The sequence below is a fragment of the Daphnia magna genome, unplaced genomic scaffold (assembly GCF_020631705.1).
Source record: "Daphnia magna isolate NIES unplaced genomic scaffold, ASM2063170v1.1 Dm_contigs114, whole genome shotgun sequence".
NCBI classification, from domain to species: Eukaryota; Metazoa; Arthropoda; class Branchiopoda; order Diplostraca; family Daphniidae; genus Daphnia; species Daphnia magna.
The window spans coordinates 79378-97119 of NW_025533127.1; the positions used below are offsets into that span (position 1 = coordinate 79378).

At 41.0% G+C, this 17742-nt stretch overlaps 2 protein-coding genes across 6 annotated transcripts in view; both read right to left on the reverse strand.

Moving 5' to 3' along the window:
• Positions 1–17742, reverse strand: part of LOC116918771 (zinc finger protein 91) — a 111025-nt gene that overhangs the window by 54016 nt on the left and 39267 nt on the right. The gene's annotated exons all lie outside the window — the stretch shown is intronic.
• Positions 9216–15335, reverse strand: LOC116918772 (zinc finger protein rotund). The gene is made up of 2 exons (XM_045166900.1): positions 14534–15335; positions 9216–12533 (listed from the first exon to the last, which is right to left on the reverse strand). The coding sequence occupies exons 1-2, from the start codon at positions 14816–14818 to the stop codon at positions 11265–11267; spliced, it is 1554 nt and encodes a 517-aa protein (XP_045022835.1). The 5' UTR covers positions 14819–15335; the 3' UTR covers positions 9216–11264.

Genomic DNA, 17742 nt, shown 5'->3' on the forward strand with positions numbered 1-17742 from the left:
TGTGCGAGTGCTTTCTCAATCAAGTGATTGCCTGAAGGCACAGCAGCTCTTTAAATACTTGGCCCACACACACACAGACGCGGGACAATATTTTAGCGGATCAATAAAATGACTCTACTAACACGGACACGATCAGTTCTGTGTGCTGTATATTATATGCGAGCACGCGGCGGACGCGATAAAACAGGCCATCATTTTCATGGTAATAAGAAATGGATAAGCCTTTGAGAGTGCCTTTTATAATAGTGTTGCTGTAGAATGAAATTAAAAGTATAGCAAATGCACAGCTCGGCGGCAGTCGGCCGTGCAATTAAAACGGGGCTATAATTCATGAGTTTATTGGGCCCATGTTTGTGTCCTCACTAATCGGCAGTGAAAAGTTTCAGGCCGGGGGATGAGTATTTTGCATAATTTACGATAGGGAGAGAGAGAGAGAAAGGGGAGGCCGAAGACGCAGGCAGTGAAAGATGATTACGGAACAAACTTTAAAATGATTCATTTAGGCTGTTGATGCTTAAAAGGCGTACACATCCACCGCCGCCGCTACATAGGCACAGACCGGAAGAGCCTATGATGGTGCGCCTGCGCTCAAAACTTGAGGCTACTTCCCTTCCTTTTTGCGGAAATTATGTCGCCTTTTCTTCCCGCCCACGTTCCGGATGGCAGCCAATCACGGCAAAGCGTATAGCTGCAGAAAAAACATTCGGCCAGCGGCACACACACACGTCACACACACACAGTTGTGTATCAGACAGGAAACAACTGCCGTCGCTGCTGCCGCCTTTATTATCCACACCCTTTCATCATTCGGAAGCGGCAGCCCCCCCATCCCTCCCTTTTACTTTTCATCGTTCTCTTCTTCATCTCATTGGTCGTCGCGACGCCCTTTTCTGTCAGACACAAGAGACCCCCCCAATCCTATTTTTCAACCCCCTTCTCCTACCCAGGCTTAGTAATACATGGGGTGTTGAACGCTTTTCCATCCGGCCTATAATGCACCATCTACGGTGGATAGCGCGAAGGCTAATTATACATCCATCACATCGCAGCGTGTACAGAGCAGCAGCCTATCAAAGTGCAACTGTGGCAACATGGCGCTATACTTTACATACACGTACGATTATTATTATACGTAGCTGCCACCATAATTCATTATTGAAAGGCGGCAAAGCCCCTGGCCGAATAATACTGGTCGAGATAATAAGCGACATTTTGCCCGTGTAAAAGACTATTCGAATATTCATTGGCAAGGTATTAATTCATTCGCCATCGGGAGCGCATTCCTCGTTGCAAATGCACATCGCATTTAAATGTTTTAAGAGAAAACATGGAGGGCAACAAAAAAACGAAAACAAACAGTGGAAATAACGTGTCAGTCCGACATGATGTGGCCGGGCAATTTCGTCGAGTCTACGTGAAAAGAAGATCGTGACCGGTGGTCGTATGATTGTGTTTTATTAGACGTCACTCGCACGGCGATGAGAATAAAAGTTGCACTTAAATATCCAACGTATACCCAATGACGTCAATGATATGATTGACGAATCGGTAACTGATGGAGAGAAAAAAAGTGAATGTCAATGTGCCAAGCAAACGCCGTGTGTGGTCATCCATTAAACCAGTCGTTCGAATTTTCAATTTACATATATGCACTCCTGTTAGATATACTCGGTAAGATAAACTATACTCCACTCTTTCCTGATGGATTTAGACTTTTGAATAATCAACACGGCGGACACCGTGATCAGACCGCACGTGATCTTTTAAAAGAAATTTTGAAAACGTTCCAAGTTTTTAAACTTAAACAGCGATGATTTTAATTTAAGGCATGGTAATAGCGCTCAAGTATGAAAATTGCAAATCAAACGATTTTGAACACACGCGGGACGAATTGCCGTTTCTGTTCATTTCCAACATCGTTAGAAATGAAAAAAAGAAAAAATGGAAGCGACGCGTCACGACGCTGGGCAAAGCGTTGCCACGGGGATATCCTGATTGCCTTCCAGATGAGAGTCCCGTCACCTAATTTTCCGTCCCCCATTTTCGCTAAGAAAATAGTTGACTGCCAGCCTCTCATTTTACGCAATTTAATGCTCCAACGAGAATAAACGCGCGTCAATCGAAACAACTTGGCAACTCTCAGACGACGTACCACCTTGCTGGCATCTCACAAGAGAAAAGTAATAACATCAAACTGTCTAAACTGCTAAATAGGAATCTGTCAAACTAATGGCAGTCCAGCAGTAACACCGTTCCATTCGTAGAAATGATGGACAGCCCAAACAGAGGGAATCGTCGCGATAAGAAAATTAAGAGACAAACACACGATCCACAAGCCAACTGGCAATAGACTGGCAAAACATTCATCGTTCCCACGGCCAGTAAAATATCTACGTTTTTTTTTCTAAACTCTTCCTCCGACAAATATATCTAACCGTTCCCCCGATAAACAAAAAAAAAAAACTCGTTTTCTATACAAGTAAAAAGAAGACAAAAAATATTGGGTTTATAATGTGCATCTCCCCGAAAAAAAAGGGGTTGGAAGTTACCCACCGGTTTTTTTTAGCACAATATCGAAAACCATGTGTATCGACACAGTTATTGTATGCAAAACAGGTTTGAGACAAATAAATTCGTCGTCCTTTTCATTATTGCATATATCCGATCAGATGATGTTTTTGTTTTTTTTCTATCGCAAAAGAAATGTAAGAAGAAATAGAGTGTGTGATGGAATGAAAACCGGTCGGGATATCGCGCTCGGACATTTCACACGGGGTGAGGGGGTCTTTTGAAAATCACCTCCCCCCCGCGTTTCGCAATCCGATTGAACTTTTTCCATCGGAAAAATAAAAAATAATAAAACGGGTTTTTCTACAAATACAGTTCTACATTATAACATCTCATGTAGACTAATAAAACTCGCTTTTCTATACACATACCGGTAGTGTCCAAAACATGCGAGAAGGGGGATGATGGATGCGAAACAATTGCTGACCAAAACAAAATACATCCATGACGATGGGTTCACACGCTGCGAAGAAACAAAAAATGCACAAAGGGTTGGGTAAAAAAAAAAAAACAAGATTCGCCTTTATTTATTACACGAGAAAACCTGTATTTCTATGTGATGTAGAGTGTGTGTGTACACAGTCGATTGGCTGGGATTGAATCTTGGGAAAAGCCGTTATGCATTTCGGGAACTGGTTCATTATTATTATTTTTTTTTTACTTGGAAATGGATCCAAGGGCTAATCAACGGGTTATCTAAACAAAACCGGTTCACCCAAGTCTTCAAAATAGGCTAAATATATGTGGTGTGTATTTGCCTTTGTTTCGTCGATATTTCATTAGTCCTCAACATCGCAGTGACATTTTTCGGACGAACGTATCAAAACAAGTTTGGGTTTAACATTTTCCATTTTCTTGGCTAGTACGAGAGCGATACAAATCAGTTCTATATGGATTTCGTTATGTTGAAAAGAGAAAAAAGTGTTGAAATTTTCAAAATTTGCATTTTACAGAAAACTTTGTCGTTATTTCCATGGGAATAATAATGGAGGCATCCCGCTGACCCCTTCACGTTGGCCAACACGCATTAACCTAAAAAAAAACAAGAACTTGGGGGCAGGGTTTTTTGTTTTTTGCCAAATCTGATCCCCCTCCGGTGATGGAGAAAAAGAGGGAGCTATTCACCATGTTTGCATAATAGGTTGGCGACGACGCTTCCATCATCACGAAAATCGGCTCTTTTACGTAACAGGAACAAAAAGATGTTTTTTGGGGGGGCTACATTTTTTAAAAAATCTCTTTCTGTACGGAGGGGGGGAGAAATCTTTATTGGCTACATCATCGCTAAAAAATATTTGGACCGGTTTTGACCCCCTCCATCCAACAAACAAGAAAATGAAGTTTTGAAAAATTCAAAAAAATAAAAAACGGACAGACAACGGCCATGGGAACTTGTGCTGGCCGATTATTGATCGTGTACGGGAATGTAAAACTCGGGCGCTACGTGCGAAATGAGATTTTCCATATGCAGTTGGAGGATTGGTGCATGAGCCCCGTTGGCTCTTATTTGTACAACTCTCTTCTAATCTACATGTTCCTCTCCTTTGCCTTTATTACAAACATCATAATGTTGGCCGGCGAAACCTTCTAAAATCTTCAAGCCCCTGGGCAGCATCCGACAACAACAAAATCGCCTCCGACGAAGATTTCTCTCTCCCCTCTCTCGCTCCGTGATGACGGAAAACAATTAGCTAATGAAAAGAGGAGAAAGGGGAGTTGCCATGGCTGTGTAATGAGTCTAAAGAGGCAGTATAGCTCTTGGGGCTCTTTCCTCTTGGCGACCTTTTCTAAGAATACACGTACTGGCTAATATTTACTCTAGAAATATATCAAAGCAAGAAGATGTTGAACGGCCATGTTTTTTTGTGTGGGGGGGCGCCATTGTTGGCTAGATCTTTACCCCCGACTCTATAGTTTTTTTTCAAAGTTTACATATAAATCCTTTATTTTATACTTGTCGCACAACTAATAGAAATAAAAAAAAAAAAGATTTAAGTTGTCATGCCGAGAGACGAACTGGACTTTTGTGCTTTCCGTCAAGTTTACAATCTGCTGCGTGTAGCCTTGGCATGTGTTACTTAAAACTTGGGTCACATGTATAACTATATAGCGAAGCTAGTTTACTTTATATTATAAGGCGACATCTACGACCCAACCGATCCGACGGCAAAGAGAAATTCAAGCAAAAGGTTCGACGTTGCGCACCACCGCCAAATCGCGTGAAACTTGCGCCCCGGAACGATAAAGTTTTTTTTTTTTTTTTAAGTCCATTTCCTACATTTATTTTTGTTCCCTGAGATTTTCGGTTGGAATCACGTCTTGCGTTCATTATCAAGATCGCCGATTGGTCCTTTGCAAAGATGCCATTATACAAAAGTGACGAAACACTTTGGATCGGCGTCAAGATCTCGCTTTTAAAAACGCTCAACATAAAAATTAAAAAAAAAAAAAATTCATAACGCCATACAGTTTTGATAGACAGGCCTAAAATGGCTGTTGGCTAGGCCTCCGCCGCAACGAATTCCGCACGCGGGGAAAAAAAAAAAAAGAAAATTCAAATTTCGGGCATCTCTTTGAAAACACGAATGCATTTACATCAAAATAATCATTAAAATAACTAAATAACTAAATAGCGTCCCGGGAGAAAGCGCATCGTGTAATGCGCGTCTGACGCCAGCTGCAAAGCGACGCCGGAGACTCAGGAACTTGGCATCATAGAAATAAGATATGAAGGCGCGGGGACTCGCAAGGAAACTGTTGGCAATCCAATCAAAAGGGTTGGGTGCGCGACAGACGACGGCAAGAGCCTTAACATACTTCAATGCTATATTGCTGTTATATTGTCTTTGACTGATATGTGTCTCCTTGGTGGATGCCTACGGCTGCTCATCACAAAGAGCCCCTTCCATCACTTGATTACATTTCTCTGCTGGCCGAGTTACTTGACGAACCGAAGGATTTTCATCCAAAGCTTCGAGTGCATCTTTAACATAATGAAGACCTTCATTATGCAGGCTTTGCGCATCAAACAAGGCCCATCATCAAGCGCTAGGGCTGATGCGGAATAAAGCGCAATTGGAGACGCAGCGCATCAACATTTTCCCAATGTCCTCCTTTATCCGTTTTTTTTTCGTTTTCGTATTTTTTTCATTTATTTTCTAAGCAGGCTCTGTAATTGCTAATATGACGTAGACACACTCTGTTGGATGAATCTCCCTGGACGTCTTTCGCTTTGAAATGTGTACGATGATGCATTATGGAAAGGATATTTACATTTTCCTTGATAATCATAACGGCCAGCTCATGTGCCATGCTGTGTGTTTTGGAGCACATCATCCCGGTTATAAACACAACAAACCCCGTATTTAATATTTTACTAAATTTCTGTTAGTTTGAAAAATTGCGCGTTTTTTTTTTTTTTACATTTCACCGGTGACGTAACGGACAGTACGAAAATCGGCTTTTCTTTTATAATAGCGGACAGCTCTCTTAAAAAATCAGCTCAAATGCAACGGGACATTCTATCGAGCCTAAACACATATATAGGCTGTATATCCGTAAAGTGTTAAGCGGATTGGCTGATTGTTTGCGCCGGCAAACAAACAAAAAAACAAAGTTTTTCTAACGGGTAGGAAATTGTTAGAGTAGTGAGCCTCTTTGGAAATAATCCTTCCTTTATAGACACACATAGGCAGGGGCTTTGATCGAAACACGTAGAGCTCTTAGGGCAATTGCAGCAATCAAAGATTCATTCACATTTAAAAGAGATGAAAACTATACAAAAGGCTTATAAAATGGAGTAGGGCTATACAAAGTGTGAACCGGTTGGGGTTTGACTTTTGATTCAGTTGCGAAAAGGGTTTGCGGCTGCGTCAGTGAAATCAACAAAAGGTCAGTTAAAACTAACTACGTGCATACAATGTTATACACGCGTAGCCTTCAACACGGTCATCGTAAAATCTAATAAACGGGCGAATATCAAATGTCGTCGAGTTTAATTACTAAAGGAAATGGGATGCCGCCATTTTGTGTGATTGTTTGTGTGTCTAATATATTTAGGTCAGAGCAGCAGCAGCAGCACCGGCCAGATGAGCTCTATTGCAATTTAATTTGTTTATGACTCTAAAGGAGTTTCCTGTTTCAAAACTATACCGTTCAAGATGCGTGAAAGTCAACAAGGCCTAGATCGTAATACAATCTTCGGCATTTCTTACAAGAATTGACTCTTTTCCTTAATTCCGTACGATTGCGCGTTAGGCCTATACACCAGGAAATAAGAGACGCGCTAATATAAAATTGCGCGCGATAACGTGATAATAGGTAAACTTTGAATCCTGCCAAAATGCCACCGGCTGGCCATCAAAAATAAATTAGGAGAATCCTGAATTACCGGTGAAAGTTTTTGTATCCAGTGTGTGCCACCGGTGTGTTGTATATACGTACGTATATAGGGAGTCATTCTTTTTTGATACCCATAATAATATGTAATAATAACAATAGAGGCACGGTTAACTCTCTCTCACAGCCGGTGGAAAGCTCACATGAGCTCCTACCAAATATACACACCATAAACATGGCAAAAAGAATACAAGGAAAAAAAAAAAAAAGTTTTTATTGTTAGCGGTCGTCATGACCGCAAGTTCGGCTCTTATTTTCTCTCTTGTTAGAGAAGAAGCTTATGCTCCATTAGCTAGTCGATGAGTATTTTTCTGTTAATGATTCGATTGGGCTAAAAATAGCTTTCCCCCTATTCAAAGTTTATGGCCGTTTTCACGATCAAATGTTTTCAAGAGAAAAATGATTGCCGACGGAGGGAAAAGGACGCCATTTTGGCCGTCCTTAATCAAACGACAACAGACGATGCGCACTTGAAAGTCTCCAAATTTTAGACGGGCCATCTCAAGAAGGACGAGAGTTTCGAGTTGTGCCCCCGATGCGGGGGTTAAATTGGCGAAAATCTCTTCTTATTCAAGTTTCAAAACTCTGGCAGCTGGTAAAGGCTCTGTATAGAGACGGCCCAGGCGACGACGAATGCGTAGATATATGCAACTGCAGCAGTTGCCGATAAAGTTAACTTTATAAAAGCAATTAGAGCTCAAGTCTTCAAACTCTAGCGACTCTCGCATTATAGGCTAGCATATGTAAGATCATTTAGCCGCTTGCAAAACTTGAGGCGGACTCGATTGACTTGTGCGCACAAGACGCAAATCCAAATGTGTTTGGAAAAAAGACAACTGGCAGCGCATTTTCAATCAAAATTGCACATCAGCACGAAAATTTCACAAAGATTTCTGGCCTTTAATATTCAACAATTTCTGTTCATCAAAAGGGCGGGGCTAAGGGACAGAAGAATTTTTTCAATGTCATCTCGAAAACACGAACCGGTAAGACGATTCCTCTTCAAATTACTACCCCATCCTTGCTTTTAATTAAACAGTTTGCGCCATCAGGTTGCGGCAGCCATGTTTCAATTATAGAGTTTGCAAAGCGGAACGATTCCGCCTGGCATCTTTTCCGCATTGTTGCCAGCGCAAAAGGAGAAAACAAAAATGGCGGCTCTAGGTATCAGCTGTTCCCAAATAGTGTCGCCGTCTCATTGTTAACAAGCCTCGTATTTTGAGCAATGTGACGTACGAAAATAAATTGTTCCAGCCGGCGGGGATGTAACTGTGCCAAAAGAATTTAAACAGTTTTGATTCATACGCGCACGCAAAAAAAAAAAAACATGAAAAGAATCCAAGTTTATAATATTTGTTGTGATACACAATATGATGAGATGATGAACGGCGGACTCTTAACATCGGGGGGTTGGGATTTCTCCTCGACCAAGAGCTCGTTCATAATAAACTCAACGAGACAAGGATCAATCACAACGTTTCCACCCAACGTTTGTGTACACTTTCAAAAATGGAGAATTAAAACAACGAAATAACGAGAGTGTCTTGTAACGCCGGTTCAGCGTCGGGTTTCTATTTCGTTAGTAAAAAGAAAGGACAAGTCACTGATGGACGTCATTTAACATTTGATAGACACAGTCCTCGATGGAAATTGTGCAAAACTTTTCGACAGACTGAAAAAAAAAAGGTGATTGGATCTATGGACGTATAGCCAAAGTGACATCCATCATCCTTTAGCTCCATGTTTGACAAAGCATAAAAGAAAAGAATTTTTATTCGAAACTTTTATTTTTTTTTTTTTTGCTTTATCAATTTCAAACGCCAGCAAACTCGTAGCACCAGGTTTCTATTCAACGTCTGTCTGCATGGAGAGTTTTTGCCCCAAAATAAAAATGAACTTGGCAAATATTTCGACAGCGGAAAGTCTTCAGCGATTTCGCATCGAAATTTGACTCAAAGCTAAAATTCATTTAAAAAAAAAAGGTAAATGTTCAAAATCAGGCGAAAAGTGTTTCAGTCACCATTAAAATATGATGCAAAGTGTTCCACTTCAATCAAATGTAGGTGTAAAAAAATAAAAGACATTTCGATAGCCTTAGGCAGTAACCTATGCCGCCATCTAGTGGCCGATCGCTTCAACCCGTCGAGAAAGTGCATAAAGGGCGCTCAAATTCAAATCAAACATCCGTTTCCTAATCAGAAAAACGCTTCCCCACATTTCACCAAGAAAAGAGAATTAAAAACGAAAAATAATTCGACCAGATATTTTATTATTGAATTATCGTTTTATTATTTTTATCGTCAAGAAATGATTCTCACTTTTAATTAACGTTTTTTTTGTGTGTTTTTTCAAGCTTGAATGGAGCAGATAAAAAGGAGACACAAATAAAAAAAAAAGGAAAAGAAAAAAAAATCTTTTAAGGGGAAAAAAATGGGATGAAATGGAGATACTGTGTGTAAGTAGCAAACTTGTACAAGTGAAAATGGCATTTTTCGTGCGTGTGTGTGCACAGGAATTGAACACGACACTCTGCGCACACACACAGACACACGCACACACATACAGTAACATACACATGCGTATTTAAAAAAAAAAAGAAACAAGAATTCATGTTTGTTCGCTGTTGTCAAAAATCTTTTCTAGAAAAACGGTCAAACGGGTTTCCCAAATGTTTTGAGAAAAAAAGGAGAAAAAAAAAACTATTTTGAAATCGAGAAAGAGAGACCTGTTGGCACCGTCTCCTCTCCTAATAAATCGCCATCCAAAGACAAAACAAAACGACAGCACAAACATCAACAGAGAAAAAAAAAAAAATTAATTCGACCAATCCCCTAGATGACAAAACAGAACCGACAGGGAATTTTCAAAAAAAAACACAAACAAAATGGGGGAGCGAAATCATTGAGATAAAGAAACGTTGGAGAGGTGGGAAACAACACGCACGAAACGGAGGGATCGGAATTTTCAAACAAGTCAATTCACCTTCCCTTCCTTAGACGGAAAATACAAAAAGAAAAAAAAACAAAACACTTTCTTACGTATGTACAAGAAAGAAAGAAAAAAAAAAGTAGAAAACACGACACGTTTTTTTTTTAAGTTCTCCTTCGACGTTTTGTTATCGTGAAAATACACCTTTTCTCTTGATGTTTTCACGGAGGAGAAACGACATTTTTTAGGGGGCAGTCTAAACAAGTTAGAAACGAACGAGAGAGAAAGGAAAAAAAAAAAAAAAATAGTTCCAGTTCAGCGAAGAAGAAAAAAATAATTACTTGGAAAGAAGAAGACGAGACTCGCATATCAAATTGGGGAGGAGAGTAGACACGACATTTTTGCGCATTCAAAAATTTTCACCGGGCAATTTTCATATAACGGCAGAGACCATCAAAAAGGAGAGGAGAGAACAACAACACGACGATATAATCATAAAAAAAAAAAAAACGAGACAAAGAGTTTTAAATTAATTAGATCAAGACGGGCTTCCAGTTGCGTCTGATGTGTGTGTTTCGATCGAGAATATATTACGGCGTATAAACAAGCAATTTCAAATTGGAGATACTCTGTCACAAAAAGAACAAGCCACTGTAATTGAATGATTTCTGGAGAGAAAACAAAGATGGGGAAATAAAATGGGACAGTTTGAGGTATTTGAAATTGGAACTGGACGAGACAACGCCCCCAAATGAGCTTCGAAAAAAAAAAAGAAAGGGCGAACAAAATCTCTTTGTCTCCAACTCTTCATTAGTGTTTCCGATTAAATGTTTTTAATTGAAATCCGTGAGACTGGAAGAAAACACACACAAACTAGACAAACACGATGGATTGTTTTTTTTTGTTGTTGTTGTTGTTCAAATTTCATTTTAAAAAAAAAAGAACAAAACAAAAGGCACCCGTTAATTAATTATTACAAACTCTCGAGAGTTTTGTGATGGTCTTCATTATTAAATGACAAACGGACTCCTCCCACTTCACAAAAACAAAATCCATCAGGTAAAATGAAATTATCTCCTCCTCCCCCTCCCCTCCTCACCACGATCTCGCTCTGCAGCGAGTGGTTGGTGTCAATGGCGTTCGTTCAAATCGACAAGACACCAAACTGCTGCACGGTCGCTGGGCAGATGACATCATAATGCCCCCCCTCCCCAATGGAAACGAAGAGGAGCGATAGAAATGCGTCGCCGGAAATAAAATAATTTAAACGATCGGCAAAAAAAAGGTGTGACGAACAAAGCTGGAGGTGGTGTGTTTTGCGCCCCGAAAACAAAAAAAGGAAAAAAAAAAAAAAAAAATTTCAAAATATTCTATTGACCACCTTTATCTTTAGTGCCCAAACCGAAATCAAAATCTTTGCCGGGCGACATCAAATTAGCGGCCGCTGCTGCCGCCACGGCCGGATGATGCGGATGATGCGCGTGATGGGCGTAGTTTTTGATCTGATGCAACGAGATCAGCTGATTGGTGTTGAAGGCGTTGGCCGACTTCATCGATTCCATCGTCATCATGGCGCCTCCGCCCATCTGCGACGTGGAAGACGACGGCGTCGACGACGAAGAGGACGGCGGTTGTTGGGCCGTTTTGGCGAACGCGCCCAAAGGATCGTACGAAAAGTAGGAACGGGAAGCGGCAGCGGCTGCGGCGGCCGCTGCTGCTGCTGCCGCCACAGCTGACTGGACTCCCCCTCCGCCCATTTGGCCGCCGCCGCCGTCTCCACCTCCGCCGAGCATTCCACTTTGAATCGGCGTGAACGCAGATATGGATGATGATGACGTCTTGGAACTGTCGTATCCGCTCCCGACGCCGCCTCCAATTTGGTGCGGATGAATTTGCTGTGCCAGACGGTCGTCGTGCAAACGGTGTTCATTTTGTTGTTGTTGTTGCTGCTGCTGCTGTTGTTGGTTGTTGTGAACGCAATCGTCGTTCCGCTCGTGACCACTCGAGTGATTCATGACCGAAGGTTCCAGTCCGTTGGCTTCAACCGATTTGTTCCAGTAATTGGAATCCGCTGCATTCGCCGAAGCTGCTGCTGCTGCCGCCGCCGCCGCCGCCGCCGCTGCACCTCCCCTGGATCTTTTCTCCGGTCGTTCCGTGTGCTTTTGCATGTGTTTGGCCAGGTACGTTTCCTGAGTGTACGACTTTCCGCAATAATTGCAAATGTGCGTCTTGAGATGTTTGGACTCTTTGTGCTTTGGAATGTGTTCCAAAAGTGCCGTTTCGTCTTGAAAACACTTGTAGCACGAGTTGCACTTGTACGGCTTGTCCGTCTGGTGGCACCTCGAGTGCGACTGCAAATTGCTCAGCTGCGAAAACGCTTTGGTGCAGTGCGGATGGCGGCACTTGTACGGCTTGTCGCCCGTGTGCGTGCGGATGTGCTGCTGCAGGTGACTCAACTGGGTGAACTTGCGCTGGCAAATCTCGCAGCGGTACGGCTTGACGCCCAAGTGGATGCGCGAGTGCTGCGACAGGTACGAGCTGTTGGCGAACGACTTGGAGCACTGCGTGCATTTGTACGGCTTGGCCTCGCGCATGTGGATCTGCGTGTGGAGCTGGAGGTCTGCCTTGGAGCCAAATATCTGCACAAAATAACCAGAGAGAGAGAGAGAGCAAGAGACCAGTCCAAAAGACCAGACAGAGAGAGAGAGAGAGAGAGATGACTAACTGATTGTTTGATTCGTTTTTCCAATGTTTTCTTTTAAATTAAAATATAGATCTGCGGGGAGGGGGACGAAGGCGGGAGCTCTGTCTACGTTTGTGAAAATCCGACAGGGGGAGAAAGAAGAAAGAAAAAATTCTACTCCACAACCAAATAGCCATTACCGAAGAATCATCAAAGCGGAAAGTTATACTGACAAATTTTTTTTTTATTTTGAACTACCATTTTGGAAAGAACCAAGACACCAAAAAAATAAAGAGAAAAAGCAAAGTTTAAATATCAAGCCAATAGAAAAAGAAAAAGACCAAGTATCTCTGTCGTTGTCGTTCTTATTTTTCAATTCCCCCCCTAAAATGAATGCAAAGTCTTTACAGTTTGGATTTCTTTTTTCTTTTAAATGCCCCGCCCTGCGCACGGACCACACACACACACACACACCGTAGAAGCCCCAAGTCGATCGCCAGCATCGCAACATTTTTTGTCAACACTTTTTTTTTTTTACTTTTACATCACAAAAAAAAAAACAAAAACACATCGGGTGCCACAAATTCTTTGTTGCAAAATATTCACAAATGCACTAGTGAAAAAAAAATAAATAATGCATCTCCATTTCCTTTACGACGAAAAATGACAAGGATCGGGGTGGTTAAGGGATTGAACTCAAAAAAGGAAAAAAAAATCTGAAATCGATTGGTAATTTTTAAAAGCGTCGCAATAAGGAGGTTCCTTAAACGAATTATTTTAAAATAAACGTTTAAAATAAGGGAATTTTTTCAAATCTTTTTTTTATATACTCCTTTAAATCTGATTGAGAGAAAAAAAACATTTGGGTCGTGTGAATATCGATGACGCAATCAAATTGAAATAAATCTATTTTAAGAAAAACAAAAAAAAATTCGTGAGAAAAGCCAAAAGCAATCCCACGGTGTGCGCCCCTAATCACTTGTACGTCTGAATTCATTAACCTTTTCTCGCATCCGAAAAAAACAAATGTCTAAAAATAAAAAAATAAAGAGAAATGATTCATCAACAAGACGGATGACTGTACAGAGTTTCACTGCTCTAACACACACCTGTGGCTTAGAAAACAGCAGCACAGGTTTAAAAACAACACAAGAGTGTTGACTAGATTCGAAATGATTCGAGACAACAAGAATGATTGTCGTACGCTTAATCAACTCGTGTTGTTTGAAAGCGACTGCCAAGGTCGCCTTCCAACGAACGCAAAGAGGAAAAGGAACGTTTTCTAGTAGCTCAATGGACCTATTAAATAGGCATTAGAGAGGAAAGGTATAAAAGCTCATCATCATGTCTCGGTGCACACTAAAAAAAAAGTCCCAAAGAATATGGTCACCAGGCTCAGCCCGAGGGCAACTGAGAAAAAGAACTAAACAGTAAACCGGCAAGTGAACATGACTAACCGTAGAATGCGGTGGTATGTCTCTCTGTGTGTGTGTGTGTGTGTAAAAAATAAGCCCCTATCGACCACCTGTTACTCTCCAGAGGGTTTTTTTTTTTTTCCTCCTCCACAAGATACGCCGTGAGGGTCCCCCACACACACACACACAAAAAGATGGTCTCTATACAAACACTGTGTGTGTGTGTGTAGTAGCCTGAAAAGTAAATTACCTCTAGGCCATAAACTCTTGCCATATTGTGTGTGTATATATTTTTTTTCTTTTCGACTCGACAACGACTCGGATTTCAGAAAACCAAACGTGAGAGAAAAAGAAGAAAAAAATCTTCTTTCAAAGAGAAAAAAAGTGAAACAAATCCTCATGCCAGAAGGAAGAAAAAAGAAGATGATGGCTTATTTCTCCCCCTCCCCACCCCTTTTTTTTCTATTTAAAAAAGAAAAAGTGCATTTTTGCGAGAATGTTTTCTCTAAAAAAAAAGAAAAAGAGGGGGGAAATGGTGTACCTTGCCATCGCCATTGTTGGCATTGTCGTTTGGGGTGTCTGACCGGACGGAGACATTGACTGGTGGCGACGACGAAACTGAGGCAGCATTTTCTGCATGCTGTTGTTGCTGTTGTTGTTGTTGTAAAATGTGCTGTTGTTGTTGGTGATGATGATTCATCAAATCGTGACCAGACAAATGCAGTAAATGTTGATAACTTTTGTGGTAGTCCATAGAAGCAACTGCCGCCGTTGCGTACGGATTGACCAAATGACCTTTCATTTGGTCACCTAACAAGGCCGCCATTTTTTGTTCAACTTCACCCTAAATTCACACACACACTTCCTCAAATACGAAAAGAAAAAGTGGGGGACACTATTGGTCAACTAGACACACAATGACCCATTTTCCCTCAAATGATTGAGTTTTGGTTTCATCAATGGCCACCATGTCGTTCCGCGCAAACTATTTTGTTCACCTTTTCTTTTATGTTTAACAAAACAAATCTTCCTTTTTTGTGCTCCCAACACACCAGAACCGCCACGTGTCTGCCAATTCGCATTCACACACACACACACACACCCCCAAAAACAGAAGAAGACAACTTGTTTTCTTTAAATACGCACACCAAACGTTAAACACCAAGTTGTGTTGGGGAGATGAATGTTTTTTGTTGTTCTACACACACACACACACACGCACATAGGACACGATAAGAATAAAACAAAATGCCAGAGAGCAAAAGGACCACACGACCGGTTCGGTCCACAACTACCAACACGTCTGAGTGACTGCCTCTGCCCAACTGGTAAGAGAAAAAAAAAAAAAAAGATGGCCGGCCTCCTCTCTCTTTTTTTGTGGGGGGGATATATTTTTTTATTTTCCCGTTCGACTGGGGGGAGGAGACCAAGGAAAGAGAAAAAAAAGAGGCAAGCGAAAATAAAAATAAAAAAAATGAGAAAAGGCGCCCTCCGGTGGGATGGGGAAGCCCCATACAAAATGGTCCATAGCGGTGGCGCTGGTGTCTTTTTTTTTTTTTCTTTCAATGTCTCATCTTTCTCGTTTATATCGGGATCTTTTCAATAGAAAAAAAAAAACGGTCGCTTTTTTTTTTTTGGACGCCATTTTGCGAGGATGACGTCATCGATTGAATGAGAAAAGAATCGTAAAATAAAAAGGTCATGAAGCGTCGCAGAAAGAAACGCCCCGACTCGCTTTTGCAGGTGATGGGCGTTATCTCTACAAATAATTTCCCAGGCTCGAAAATGTACGCAAGAAAAATGGTCGAAATTCAGAGAAACGAGGGAAACCAGTTTTGGACGCACCGAAACAAGAAAGGAAAAGAGATCAACAAGTGAAACCGTTCGGCGAATTTTTCGATATCCCGACTACGGTTACTCTAGAAAAAGAAGTCTGCTGCTACTTCAAATCAACAACAGAACACGCTTCAAATCCCGGCCAAGGTCTCTTTGATTTTTTGTCTTCTTTCTATCCAACCCCAAGAATTTATTTCGTTTGCGGGCACAACATTCTTTTGACACGCAAATTGGCTCATTTGCTTAAATTTGAATTTCTTTATTCATATGCAAATTTTCTTTTTCAGACTAGTAGGCCTGTATATTAAAAGAAGAAGAAGAAAAAAAAAGAAAGGGGGGAGAGTTTAAAAAAAAATGATCGACTTGATACCCGCAACAAGGAAAAGGGCACGTGCGGTCTTTCAACCCTCTCCCCACTAAAAACACTACTAACGGATAATCATATATTCTATTTGAATGCAAAGTATACACGTTCCATTATTAGGTGCAGTCGAAAAGCTATACGTGCACAGCAGGTGCTAATTGATGTTTACGAGGTGGAACGTTCGAACTGAACAGCCTCAATAACCATCGGAATTTTTCGATCCGTGTGAATTTTCGTTCATTAAACATGTTGTCTTTAATTAGAAAATTGCAGTTGGGGTTCTTAAACAGCATGTGTTAATCAAGTACAAATCCGTTTGCTTGTTGCATCTGTCGAAGCTAAAAATAATATTCAAAAATAGGAACGCGATAAAAAGGTTTTTTCTTTCTTAAAACGGTCCGCGCTTTCACCTATTCTTGACTTGCTGCCACAACGTCCCGTATTTTAAATACAACAACAACCAAAAAAAACGGTTGCCCAGGCAAAGGAAAAAAAAGGAGCATCTGATTACATTGGCGGTTGTTGACGATTGCACATTTTCACCGTTTTCTAAAAATAGAAGAAAACTGGGTGTGGCCGATCAAATCATTCAATTTTACAATTTATCCTCCCTTCTGCCGTCCCACCGATTGTATGAAGAACTTGCTCCCCAACGTCCGACATGAGGGTTTTACAAAAGGTCCGTGGGAAGGCCAGAAATCCTCCCTCCCGCATTTTGGATGAGATCCTCCACATATCTTTACTAACAAAATAAAAAAAAAAAGCGAATGTCTCTTTTGTTGAGCTCCTCTTTTTTTATTTCGATTCTTCTTCGTTCGGGCCATCATATCTCCCTATATACGTATATACCTATTTTTAAATGTGTACGCGCCATTTCATGTCGAGAGATCCTCCCAACCTAATTTTTTTCTTCCCTTCTGTGTGTGCGATTCCCTTTCTCCTTTTCTTTATTATTCAGAAAAAATCATTCGGGTTTGATGGGTTTTCTTATCCGACTCATTCGTAATGAGCAACGCCGTGTGAGGGCGCACACGAGATTTCGAATGCCATCAGGAACATGGAGCGGAGAAGATGACAGGATTCTCACTTTTGTTTCTCATGTGGCGCACATCAAATCCTGTTTGCAACAGCCATTTTTCTTCTTCTTCTTTAAAATGTGTTAAGTACAGAGCACTCTCTTTTTTTCTTCTTTTTCTAATCTGATGGCACCTTATCATTCGGTCTCTTTATATGGGCACCCCCTCTCCTCATCCAGATTTTTTTTTTTTGATCGAATAAAGAAAATTTCGGACCGGACTGTGGGAATCACACACCCTTACTACTACCACTACTATTTGTAGACTCTATTTTTGTGTATCAAAATGTTGGGTGCACTTTTTTTTTTTTTTTACTTGATGGGGGGATTTCGATTTCATTCAAAACTGGTCTTGTTTATAATTCCCTCCCTTTTTTTGGGAGGGAAAAATAAAATAAAAAAAGACGAGGGGGATGAATGACGTCCTACTCTTGGATTCACAATCCAAAACACATTCTTTTACATCATCCCCCCA